This window comes from Drosophila mojavensis, unplaced genomic scaffold (assembly GCF_018153725.1).
Source record: "Drosophila mojavensis isolate 15081-1352.22 unplaced genomic scaffold, ASM1815372v1 contig_80, whole genome shotgun sequence".
NCBI lineage: Eukaryota > Metazoa > Arthropoda > Insecta > Diptera > Drosophilidae > Drosophila > Drosophila mojavensis.
This window is the reverse complement of record NW_025318906.1, coordinates 16,675,762-16,689,507: the sequence shown is the minus strand read 5'-3', so window position 1 is coordinate 16,689,507 and position 13,746 is coordinate 16,675,762. Positions and strand designations below refer to the sequence as shown.

At 39.5% G+C, this 13,746-nt stretch overlaps 1 protein-coding gene across 1 annotated transcript in view; it reads left to right on the top strand.

Moving 5' to 3' along the window:
• LOC6580253 (nyctalopin) overlaps window positions 1–13,746 on the top strand; it is a 72,068-nt gene that overhangs the window by 38,275 nt on the left and 20,047 nt on the right. The window contains exon 3 of the mRNA XM_032730004.2: window positions 11,083–12,116. Coding sequence (XP_032585895.1) covers window positions 11,226–12,116 — 891 coding nt within the window. The 5' untranslated portion in view covers window positions 11,083–11,225. The remainder of the gene's footprint in view (window positions 1–11,082; window positions 12,117–13,746) is intronic.

Below are 13,746 nucleotides of genomic sequence, written 5' to 3'. Positions count from 1 at the left end.
TCTGTATATATAAAGTAATACGATTTTAATGCAAGACGGAAATGCGCTCAACGAGCCAGAGACCAGGGCGTCAGCCATTCGACACGATCTGCTCTTCTGCCATTTCCGCAGGAGCATGCCAAATGAGAGCAGAACTTTTGAAAAGCGGAAAAACCGGGCAGATGTTGCTCACCTATTTGTACTTTTCCTGACAGCTAACAGCTCTGCCGTGGAGTTATAAAAGGGATTCCACATGACATTATCAGTCAGAGAATTGCAACAAGTGTTTCTTGGAGCTATAAATACCCTCACATTTCATAGGCAGAGATCTGTTTAACTCTCAGCTTTAGTTCAGCTACAGCTACTGCTCTGACCTTTGGCCCGTCTGTCCATATGGCTCTCTGCCAGTCCCTGTTCTTCCAATACTCCTGGGCAATAAAAAGGAGCTATTGCAGCTGTCTAGCCGTTGCCAGGGCGACTAAATGAATTTCAATTACTTTTACGTGCTGCGGCTTCACATGGCCCGTAAATCGTGAATAAATAAATTTTATGCGTAAATATAATTCAATTACCCAACAAAAAAAGAAAGGCAAATACATGAACTGCAATACCCCATGACTATCCTTGTATATGTATATGTGTGTGTGCGTGGGTGTATATATGCTTCCCTTTTCAGGCTCGTTGTCAAGCAGCCGCTTTTGGCCTTTTTAAAAATAAAAAAAAAATATATAAAAAAAAATACTGCCAAAATATGCGGCAATCGATTGCGCTTTATCCATGCTGAGGACACTTTATAGGCAACTCATTGATTTTCATTGATTTTGTGTGAGTTATTTTTATGTAGGTATTTTCTCTACTTATTTTTGCTTTTATTCTCTCTGCTTCACTCGGTTGGGCAAGCAATTTATTGATTTGCCTGTCCCTAGTTATTTAGGCAGACATTTCTCGGGAAAATGCCGCTGTTAACGGCAGCTTTGTTGTTCTTCAACTAAAACCTAAGCTAGGGAAATTGCGATGAATTATCTATAAATATATTTTATTTATTTATATATTAGCTTGAGTCTAATTGCGACTTGGCTTGAGCATCATCTAGTCAAAGCTTGCACAAGCTAAGCACTAAGAATATTTCTTACATTTCCAATATATCCTTTGAAAACTCCGTGAGTCCTAACACTCTCAAACAGCATATCAAGTTTAATCTGTCTATTTTTGCTGACATTCAATTCAATATCAATTTCTTCTATCTCCAATTATTTCAGTTCTATTTTCTTTTCTTTTCTTATACTGCACAAAGTGTCCCCAAAAATGTCTGTGCCACAGTTTTCATTGTCGATTCTTTTGGGGCTAAAAGTTCCATAAATCACTCAGCGAACTCAACAGGTTGCCATTGGCCCAGTCAGCTCCAATAGTCTGCCCATTTTTCAAGTGCCTGCATTCAATTAACAGTGAAATTTATGTATGGGGAAAAGTCGGGATTCGCCTCACACACATACACACACACACGCACATTCAGTTGAGAATTGTTCGTATCAACTGCCAACTGCAATTAAAAGGCAATGAATTTTGCTCGCTCTCTTTCACACTCTCTTCCGCTCTCTTTGGCCATCTCGCTCGCATTTGACTTTGCTGCCCTGCCAATGTGTGGGCGTTTCGTTGGTAGTTTGTGGCAGTGGGGGGCGTGGCGCCTTAAAAGTAAAACACTTAACTTAAATTGTGTTCAACAGCTGGAAATGAACAGCAGCAGCAGCAGCAGAAGCGGCGGCAACAGCTGTAGGAGTCGCGCATTGCTTTAATTTTTGGGCATCGCCTCTGCCTCCGCCTCCTGCCACAGCACTGCTGCTGTCTCCTGCTTGCTGTGATTATAATTTATTGATTCCACGGCCAACGGGCAACATCTGTCCGGCGAGTGCTTTAAAAATAGTTTGTGCATGTTTTATGAACATTTTATACATTTTATTTAACAATTTTCGTTTGTTTCGCGCACAAGTTCAAACAGCAAGCGCCTCTCTTACATGCCACGCCCACAACCAGTGGACATTAGCAAAAGCTGCTGTGGTGCTCGCTTTTTGGCAACATATTTCACATTTTTTATGATTTCCACATTTTGTTTTGTTTTTTTTTTTTTTTTTTTTGACAAAGTGGAATTTGAAAATGTCTGCGTGCAGCTGTCACAGCCACGCCCCTATGCCCTCAGTGGGCGCCCACTTGCAACAGCTTGCTAATAAAATTATTAACGTGTAAATTCTTGCGACTTATTTAGCTGCCAATTAATAAATTTTATATTCAGCTACGCGTCGCACTGTGCCCCCCCTCCTTCCGCCCCCTCCCCCATCTTTTGTAATACCAACGCATTCCACTGGAGGCTGCCCACTCCACGCCCATCTGGTGCCACCCGAAATATGTGTCTGGCATATTAATGAGCATTTGTTACACTTCTCGACGAAAATTTATGGGTCCAGGTTAAATTCCTGGGATTGCTGAGCGCTCTTCATTCGGTTTGTTCATTTGTTAAATTAATTTATGTTCCTGTCCGTTGGATTTCGAACAAAATATTTAGTGACATTGCCAAACAATGGCAGGCATTTGGTTTATTTATTTTATTCTTAATTTCTGTGTGTGTTTTTCAACCCTTTGATTTAGTCACAGCGAAATGATGTAAGAGCTAAATATATTTGTGTATAAAAAAATTAATATATACATATATTTATGTATGCACAGCGCCGTTCATTTAAATAGATTTAAAGAATCTGGGTTAAAATTTCTTAATTTATTTATTGTTTTTTTTTTTTTTTTTTTTTTTTTTTTTATATACTCGCTTCACAAAGTATTTGAGTGGTTATTCAAGACGTACAGCCAATAAAAAAAATTTATTGAAATCATTAAAGAAATATTAAATAAAATTTTGTATTTTATTTTTCTGGGCTTTATTGTTTTAGTTAATGAATTCCTTTGCTTGATAATATTTATATAACTATAAAAAAAAAAAAAACATTAAAAAAAATATAAATAATATAAAATCATATAAATATAGGTTTTGATATTATTTAGTTATTTTTATTTATCTTTTTATTTTGCTATTTAATCATTTAATTGTTACATTTACGTATTATTTATTTATTTACTTATTTATTTATTTATTTAAGTTTTTACTTTATTTTTTATTTATTTATTTGTTTAATTTATTTATATATGCAACAAAATAGATTTCGGATTCAAAGCTAAGGCAATATAATTTTTCTATTTTTTGTAAAACTTTAAACCTATTCAGCTGAACGGCGCTGTATATATAAAACAAATTTGGGGCTTATAGAATTATTATTTATTATTTAATTTCTCACTTGGCTTATGCTAACTGTTGCACAAGCTTATGGCACGTATTGCCATCGATCTATATATATTTCTAGCTGCCCACTCTCTCCCTCTCTCCTTCACTCTCTCTCCCTACTCTCTCTCTTTCTCTCTCTGTCTCTCTCATATTAGCATTCCAAACACGTTGGCTGAGCAAAATACTTTAATATGCCGAAAAAAAATGTTGCTGCTCGTAAATAAATAGAGCTGCTTGAACACGCCCCCCTCCCACACACATATTAAACTTTGACCCATTTCATAGTGGCACATTTGCATAACGCCAACGACGGTGGTTGGTGGTGGTGCCACAAAACCCTTTCGAAATAAATTAAAAACGAAAATCTAGCTAAATATTTAATTGGCACACACACACACATTATATTAAAACTAAGCTCTCTCTCTCTCTCTCTCTTTCTCTAACTCCCTCTCTCTCTCTTTCTCAGCATCTCCCTCTCTCGAGAGATTTCATAAATATGAACAGTGAGCACTCTAATTGTTATACGTTATCCGCAGAGCAAATATGCGGAGTACACTGAACCAGTGGCCAGAATCTGCTTTGTTGCTTTGCGTTGAGCAAGCTCAAGCTGAAGTCGCCCGGCGCCATTGTGTCCCAGTGGCTGGCTCCGTGTTGGCTTTTTGGCGAATTTTTAATGGACGCCACTAGCTGCACAACGTATTTCACTTCATTTCTTATTCACGCGCCCTACGGCCGCCTAAAAAGCACAGTCCCCGAACTTCAACCTCGGCAGCCCTATACGCCGTTGCCATGCCTTACGGCTACGGCCTCAACCCTAGCTGCCGGAAAATGTTTGCCTTGGCGTCCGAAAAAAAGGTTTGCGTGCCAAATTATTGTGCCAGTGGCCCAAAGTTTTTTCCTCTCTCTCACTCTGCCGGCAGACTTTTATTTTGTTGTATGTTAGTTTTTTTTTTTCTTTTTTTTTCTTTTGCTGTTCCTGTTGCTGCCATTTGGCAGCAGCCAAAACGCAAAGTGCGTTGTACTCGACTCGTTTTTTTAAAGGCTGCCAGTGAAAATCGATATTATTCACTAGCGTACAACGTGCCGTATGAGCGATACGGCGAGCTACAGCAGGCCAGCAGCAATGTGTTGGCAGTATTTAAACGTATCTCGATTGCAGATATGAAACTCGAATAAATGCAAAAGTAATTAATTAATTAAAGTGCTTATTAATATTTATTTGTATATAAAAATATATTCATTTTATATTTAATATTGCTTATTTTATATTATTACATTCATCATTATATTATTTATTTTAGCTCATTAGTATATATTCATTTTATTTTTAACTTGTATTATTTTTTTTTTTTTTCAATTTATTTTTAGTACAAATTTAATTTATTTTATATTTAATTGCCTTTTAATTTGTTTTATTTATTTTTTTTATATGTTTTTAAATTTTTTGTAGTTTATCTATTTCATTTAATTATGTTTTTTTTTTTTTTATCTATTTGGGTCTTTTTTTTAAATTAGTTAAAATTCAATTCAACTTATTTATTTAATAATTCATTTATAAATTATTTTTCTTTTCATCTATATTTATTTATTATCAAATATAGCTAAGCTGTAAGTTAACTTTAATTAAAATTAAATTAGGTAATATATATACTAGGAAATGTCTTAGCCTCGCTGTTGAGGTATTAGCCAAGAAAGTTGAAGCTGCCTGGGAAAACGGTAAACTTTGCGCACATGTGCCAACGTCCAAGAACGAAATTATATTTAATTTTTTATGTCATTTTCTGTCTGCTTTCCCATCCATTGCCATTTCTGTTGTTGTTGTGGTGCGCTTCAGTTGATTTGCAACACAGAAAAAAATAAGTAGAATAAAAAATAGCAGAGAGTGCGAGAGAGGGAGAAAGAGACAAGCGCAAACTGCGGCAGCGCCTTTTCAAATGGCTTAATAAGCGGCACCACAACAACAACAACAAGAACAAGCGGAATATCTCGAGCTGTCTCGCTGTTGCAGACGCCGTGGCAGACGCAGCAGCAGATGCAGACAGACGGACAGACGGACAGACAGACAGTCAGACAGCAGGCAACGTGCAACGTGCAACGTGCTGCCTGCAGCAGGCAACGAGCGAAGCAGACGCCATGCGGCAAAATAAAAACCCCAAACACCATAAAATAGACACAAAAACTGCGAACTAGGTATTTAAAAATATATATCGCTTCGCTGTATGAGGATCGCCAAGTGGCGGAGCCCAAAAATAATGCGACAATTGCATTAAGTGCACAATGGATGGATGACCGAGCAGCACGGCCCGCAGCAGCAGCAGCAGGAGGAGTGAGCAGGAGCAGGGGTGAGCAGGAGGAGGCAACACTGACGACTGCCTGGCAAATGAAAATATTTTATCTTTATATGCAGTTTGCAGTTTTTGTCGCTCATTCTTTCTGCTTTTCAGCTGTTGTTGCTGGAGCTTTACTGCACTAAATGGAAGAGATGCTCAACTGGTTTTTATTATAATTTTGTGCCTGGGTTATGGTCAAATAAAGTTTGCGACTTTATCTAGCGTGTGTTTGCTGAAGGGGCTAAGAAATTACTTTTAGTTGATACAGTGCGCGAGAGAGGGAGAGAGAGAGAGTGGGAGTGTGTAAAGTTGGCCAAAATGCTCGTGAAAGGCTAACTATTAACTGAAGTGCTGGCCATATCTAAGACATCAAACGCCATTAATAGATACGGAAATGTGTGTATGCTAACATGTTATTATCTTTATATCTAAACTATATAATATAACTGCAAGTTGGGTTTATTTAGAATTAAATTGGATGGATCTACTCAAATTCCAACTTGGAGGATTTGAATCGTCCGTTAATTGAATTAGTTTTTAGGAATGTAAAATTGTTTTTTAATTTTCCACTTTATAAGCAATATTTATAATAAATATATATTAAATTTATATATATAAATTATTTTAGATAAGATTTAGAGACATATGGGATATTTCAGCAACACAAGTAGTTCAACTCATCTTCAAATATTTCCAGAAACCAATCAAGCATCACTGGTCAATTTAAATTCAGTAGAATCCCGATATTATATTAAGGGGATCAGTTTTTTCGATTTACACTGAAATTAAAATTATCGATAAAAATTGAGAACGAATTTCCTCAAGGGTATCGAATTTTTTTTTCGATTTATCGTGATTTCGATTTTTCGGAGTACGAATTATCGAGACTCGACAGTATTTATTTCTAATAATTTTCCTTTTCAAACACCCAATGCCTTTCGTATATATATTCATTGGAATATAATGAAAAAAACAAAATAAATAAATAAATAAATAATTCAAAGTAAATCTTAAATACAAATTGGAGCACCACAAATGTTTGTTTAGGCTTGAGAAAAAATATTATCATAATATTTTTAATACATAACGATTTCAAATATAGCTTAAATGTATATCCGAAAATATGCTTGACGAATTTAAGTTTCCTTTAAAATTTAAATGACAAACAAAAAAAGTTAATAAAAGCATTTTGTGCTCTGTGGAATGCAGAAACATGCAACATGCGACAAAGTCTCCGAAAAGAACACAATTTTGCGTTTAGCTCTGTCAGGCTGACAAAGTGCCCGCCACGCCCACAATTTTTAGGGGCCCTCCCCCAGCCCGCAGCTGACCAGCTGAACAGTTCTAAGCAGAACGCAACGAAACAAACAACTGAACTCTGTCTACGGCTGTGTCGGCTGTGCCAACAATTGCATTAATTATGCGTGCGGCAACATTTTGTGGCAAAGGCTTTTGCCAAATTGCCACAGCGGAGGCACTTGAAAGTTTTGCAGACACTCAATTATATGGTCCAAGCAGAGCGGGCTGGGTGGGAGCAGGGGACGGCAAATGGAGAACTGCCGCCTGGTGACAGCGGCGACATCAACAATTCATCTTTGACGCGCAGAGAGAGAGAGAGGGAGAGTGAGAGAGAGAGAGAGAGAGAGAGAGCGATATATTGCTAGAGAGCGAGGGACAATTTGTGCGTGCCGCACTTCAAAGCGATTCGAGTTGAGGAATCGAGGCAAGGAATCTGCAGCATTGTCTGTGCTCCATGTCGACGACGTTGCCTTTTCTGTTTGCCTATTCAATAACTGAGATCCGCGCGCGAGTTGGCCAGGAGGCGGAGGAGGAGTGGCTGGCTGGCTGGCTGGCTGACAGACGAGCCAAATGCTAATCTTGATAAAAATAAACGCACTCGGGCACGTTGAGGTGGAAAAGTTGGCGCGTCTCACGTTTTTCGTCGCATTTTCAATTTGCTTGGCATTTGCCTGGCCATTGTCAGCATATCCCACCCATTGCCCCTGCTCTGGTGCGCCTCCCTCTCCCTCTCGCTTCCTCTCGCTCCCTCTCGCCCTGCCCTGCACTGTTGGACCTTTGCTAAGTGAATATTAATATTGACTTTTTGCCTGTTTGCTTTCGCATAGTTTGCAAAGTTTTTCACCTTTGATTGTTACGCTTGCTCGCTTCCTCCATAGCCTTAACCTGAACCTGAACCTGAACCCTGACCTCACCCGCTTACCATTTGTGGCCTTAGAGTCAACGCAGAGTCTCTGTCCCGACCTCTGCTCGCTCAGCTCTCATTCCCAGACTCATCTCAATGGTTGGTTTTAAATTTATGTGCAAAGTTTTATGCGTGGCAAGAGTCTTGGAATGGGAGCTGCTCCTGCTCCTGCTCCTACTCCTGCTGCTGCTGGTGTTCGCTCCTAGAGTGGAGGCGCTTTTCCATTATCAGCATTTGATGCTGCTTCCTTGTCGGCAGTTGCTATTATTTTCCATTTTTATGACATTTAACTGCACGTCTCGTTCCCAGCTCCAGCTCCAGCTCCAGGGCCCTCTCTCTAACTGGATGCCTACCTCAGTTAGACTTTCGGTTCCAGGTACTCTCCAGTCACGCTTGTATTAAAATAAATTGACGAAAAAAAAGGCAAGCAAACAATGTCAATTTAATTAAATGAAGCTTATAAAAACCGGGTAGAGGCAGCCATGTGGGCGTGGCAAAGCATTTGAATTTTTGGTTAAGATACCGTCATAAAGTTAATGAATGCCGGATTGGGATAAGACTTATGTGATGAGCTGCTCGAGAATGAGTTGGAGAGAGGGAGAGATGCAGAGAGAGAGAGGGAGAGCGAGAGGTCTATGAATTTCGTTGAGCGTGCAACCTTAGTTTGGGTTTTTGCGATATTTGCACTGGTTTAAATATAGTATATATAAGAGCTTGAACTACTAGAAGAGCTTCTTTAGTTCCAATACTTCTATATTTTTTGTATGCTTAGCTTTAGCTCTTAAATTCTTAGGCTCTTAAAATCCAAAGGCTTTAAGGGAGATTATTACATGCTTTACTTGAACTCTTTAGTTCTTAAGAGCTAGATGCTATGGTTAAGTTTTTTATGTATCGAAACCAAATTCAGCTACTGATGAGTTATTAATATATACTTGAGGATAAACCCAAAAATTGATCCCAAAATAGTTGCTCATGTTAGAATTTTCATTTCTATATCCAATAAGTATTTATATTCTCATCAGCAAAGTTAAGCTCTCATTATCAGCAATGGTTATCCATCCCTTCAGCTCTTATGCCACTCGCAACTCTTCCATTGTAACTATAAGCAGCAGCTTGATTTATATCTCAATTATGAAATACGTCGACTTAAGCACTTTTCTTCCTTTTCATATATATATACACACACACACACACACACACATTGCCAGTCACTCGCTCGGCTTACATACACCTTGCAGTTGACGTACATATTTAAGCATTTTATAAGCCTATTAAGAGCCAACTTCGATGATGTTGGCCCCATTAAAACTACCGCAGAATGAAAAGTGGGCGCCGAAAGTGCAACAAAAACAACAATTTCGAAAAGTTGTTGGCCTTTGACGGCGCCTTCTCTCAGCTAGGTCGCTCCAATTTGGATGGCCCAGGGCAGTTCTTAACTACCCTAGCCTCGACCCGCCAGCTACAGCTCCACAGAGCTACACAGAGCTCCACAGCTCCGGCTCGTGCAACCGCAAGCGATGGCGTACTATCAAAATATTTGCCACAATGAAATCATATTTGTGTGCCCTGGCAGTGCCACGCCCCCACTTAGGGTATATGTACGCGACGAAAGTTGACGGAGAGGAGCAGGCGCTCAAAGAGCAAGGGGTGGCGGGGAGCAGAGGAAGAGGAGGCCGTCGACTGGGACTTGACTATAGTCAAGTGAGGCTGGCGTGCGAAAGTTTATTAAAAACTTTGTGTGCCTTTTGCTTTATTTTTTTTCACAAACAAACAAGCACACACACACACACGTGCCGAACACACAAAAACACAAACACACACACGCACACAGTGTTACAAAAAGCAACAGGAGCGACAACAACAACAATAACAATGGCCATGCGAAACTTAATAATTCACAGAGGAGTGAATTTTTCACAATTTTCACTTTTTTTGTTGCCGCGGTGAGCCAGGGGGGTTGACAAGCAGCCCCTACCCCCAGCCCTCACTCGAGTCGAGTGGAGGAGGCGCGATTGGTTGGTTAGTTGACGCTGCCTGCCTTTTCTTGTTTTTCACCAAATTTTATTGAAGCGTAAAATATGATCCAAAAACTGCGCAGCCACACGAGCAAAAAAAAAAAAAAATTAAACAAAGAAAATTTGCTAAAGAGAGCAAAAGTAGTTGGCGTGCGTGTGTGTGTGTGTGTGTGTGATGTGAGTGTGAGGCTTCAACTGTTGTTGACAGAATGAAACCTCAAAAGTTTGCGCTATGCTTTTATTATTTGTTTTACAGCTAGTTAAAAGCATTGTGCAAATTGCTGGCGTGTGCTTGAGGGGATTTCTTGAATGAGACGAGGCGTGTGTGTGAGTGTGTTTGCGCTTGACATATGCAAATGACAGACAAACAGACAGACAGCCCAATAAATTGTCTGCAAGTAATTTGTTAATTACTTAATTGCGTGTTGGCCAAAGGGCAAATGTTTAAATGATCAGCCCAAAAGTAGGCAATAGAAAGATATTCAATCATTTAAAGCGCCAGCCGGAAAGTATGCAACACTTTTTAAATTTGAAAACTTGGCAATTATCTTGTGCCATAATAAATATTTATATTACATTTAATATGGAAATCAGCGCCCTTAAAGAGTTTCTCGTTTCCATCCTTTTTTCTGGTATATAACGAAACTTTTGCGGCTGCTGCCAGTTTATTTAACACACTCGCAATTTTACTTATTTTCAGTTGTTCTTTTTTGTTAGACACGCCGCAAGATTTATGCGCATAAGTTGCTCGCTAATATTTCATAAAAGTCTAGAGCGACCTGAGCCAAAGCACAAGTCAAAACTCGTTTGAACGGCCAAAAGTGCTGACAACTCGCACAGAAAGTTGCTGAGTTTCCAGACGGCGAGCGTTGAGCTAACTGGGAAATGAAAATGATATTGAGTTGAGTTAGCTCTGCTGCATTTTATGGCGTTCACAGCGCACAAATGCCGGCAGTTTCTGCTAATGTGTGTATGGAGTAAAAAATAGGAAAAAAGGAAGTTATTTTATGCAAAGCATCTTAGACTTGGCATAGGCTGCAACGTAGATGTACTTTAAAGAATATCTCCAATGCATATTTATAAAGTGCTTAGACTAGAAAGTGCTACAATACTCTAAACTCTTAATAAGATTGAGCTTAAGCTTAAGTTTGTATGTGTATGTATTTATATATATATAAAATTAATTAACTAATATCTGTTATCTCTCTCCCTCTCTCTCTCTCTCTGCAGCACTCTGTGTCAGCCATGACGTCCAATAACTGGTGATTCTGCACCTCAAGCAACAGCCACATCCACAGCAGCAACTAGAAGCGAGACAACAACAACAACAGGCATACCAACGGCCGTTAAGGCGCAATCGAACAGCCCACAAAATGGAAACCGACACACACAGCAACAACAACAACAACAGGAACAACTGCAACAAATTTAACTCACACACAAAGTGGCGACAGGATAGCAAACCTCCATCTCTGGCCAGCAGAACAACAGCAACTCTGCCCCTCCTCCTGCTGCTGCTCCTGCTGCTGCTGTTACCTGGCCGCATCGATGCCTTCTGCCCCTCAAAGTGTCAATGCCTGGGCGGCGATGCGAACAGTCGCGCCCTGTGCGTGGACGCAGCACTGGAGGATGTGCCCATTCAGTTGAATCCGGAAACAAAGTACATAAATCTAACACTGAATCGCATACGTAATCTGGAATTCACGCTGCCCTTCTACATGAAACTGGAGGTGTTGGATCTCTCGCAGAACATCATCGAAACGCTGGGCTCCAAGAATTTCGAATACCAAACGGAGCTGCGCACCCTCAACCTGAGCAGGAATCTGGTCAGTGCACTGCATAAGCATGCTTTCAAGGGTTTGACCAATCTGCTGCTGCTGGATCTCAGCTACAATCGCATCGAGACGGTGCATCCCACGGCGCTGGGTGATCTGGCGGCGCTGGTGGAACTCGACCTGACCAACAACAATATTGTGAGCTTGGAGGATAACTGCTTCAAGGGCATGATGTCGCTGGAGGTGCTCGTGTTTCGCAACAATCGGCTATTGGATGTGCCGGCCAGCAATCTGTGGCATCTGCATGCGCTCAAGAGCCTGGACATGTCCGATAATCTGGTGGAGTTTGTGCGCAACGATAGCTTCGAGGGCCTCAAGGAGCTGCTCGCCCTCAGCGTGCGGGGCAACGTGATGAGCGAACTGGATGTGGGCGCCTTTGAGGGTCTCATCTCGCTCAAGCATTTGGACCTATCGGATAACAATTTGACGGTGAGTGTGGGGCCATAAACAACATGCGGAAACATGTCGTATACTTGTTAGATAAAATAATTTAGCATGAAACGGGCGCTTGGCACATTCTCTTATATACATACATACATACATGTATATCCACTTGGCCAACAGCTAAAATATTGCGGCTGCCTTTTAGGGCGCACTCACACACACACACACACACACACACACACATAAATCAGACACTTTGCTCTGTTGCTTGCGTAGTAAATCCTGTGACCAACACTTTGCAAAGCGGATTGCAGCAGTCGCCCATGTCCTGCTACGACATGGACGGCAGCTTAAGCTCGTCCTTCCTGTGCTGCCTCCTGCCAGCTGCCTGCTGCTTGCTGCCTCCTGCTTGCTGCCTCCTGCCTGCTGCCTGCTGCATACGCAAAATTAATAACCATAACTTGTTGTTGTAGTTGCTGTCGTTGCGCCTGTGTAAGTGTGCTTAGAACTTCACACACACCACACACACACACATATACATGCGCAGAGTCGTACATAGTGCGTCCTTTGCCCATGTCCTTTGCTATTTATGCATGCAAACATGTCCGTGCCGTGCTGATTTCTGTTGCGTATACACTTTGCTCAGGGCCCACGGCCATTCGTCGACATTTTGCGTTCGTTAAATGCTGCCTCTATCCTCAACGACACGCCCACTTTCCTGTTACAACTCCCTCTTTTGATTTTTTTTGTTTTTTTTTTTGGGCCAGCCACACTTTAAGTTTGCTATGCCACAGCCACAGAGCGAGTCGTTTTCAAGCAGCTTAAACGTCGTTCATAGTTGAGTGAGAAGCATTTGTTGCTTTTTTCACCACACACACACACATGCACATACACATACTCACTTGCTGCAACTCTGAAAAGTGTGCTGCACGCAAGTGATGTAAGATGGCAGCGTAGCTCAAGCGTTGAAAAGTTTGGTCAAATTTAAAGTGTAATCTATGTAGATTAATCTGAAAACTTTATTAGATTGTGAGTGAGGGGTATTAGGAGAAAAACTGATGTATAAATGATCACTATATAGTCTTAAATATATGTTGGAAAAAAAAAGCAACAATTTAATGAGCAAAATTGTTGTACAAATCCCCCACTTAATATTAATATTAAAATATATTAATTTTATATAAATAATATTATTTGAAAAGGAATTATATTTTGGTGATATTATATGTATATATAGAGTGAGTAACATTAATATTAGGTTTTTTATTTATGAACTGCAAACGCCTATAAAACATATAATATTAATTGAAATTAAAAAAAGCTAAATTGTAGATTGAGAAATATTATTTCCGATAAGGTATATATCAATAAAGTATATTTAATATATCTACGAGAAACAAGCATTATACATAAACCGGAAAAATTGTTAAAAATTAAAAAAAATATTACACTATATGTAATTATAATTTTTTTAATTAAAAATTTTTATAATTGATTTAACATCAAATCTATATAAATTTTATATTTTTTCAAAATATGTTACTATTAATAATGCTAAAATGAATTTACTTTTCTTTTCGAGAGTCAAAAATTAAATTTCAAATATCTAATGTCATATAACAGATCTAAAATTAAAAAAAAATTTTTTTTATTATTCGCACATATTTTTTCACTA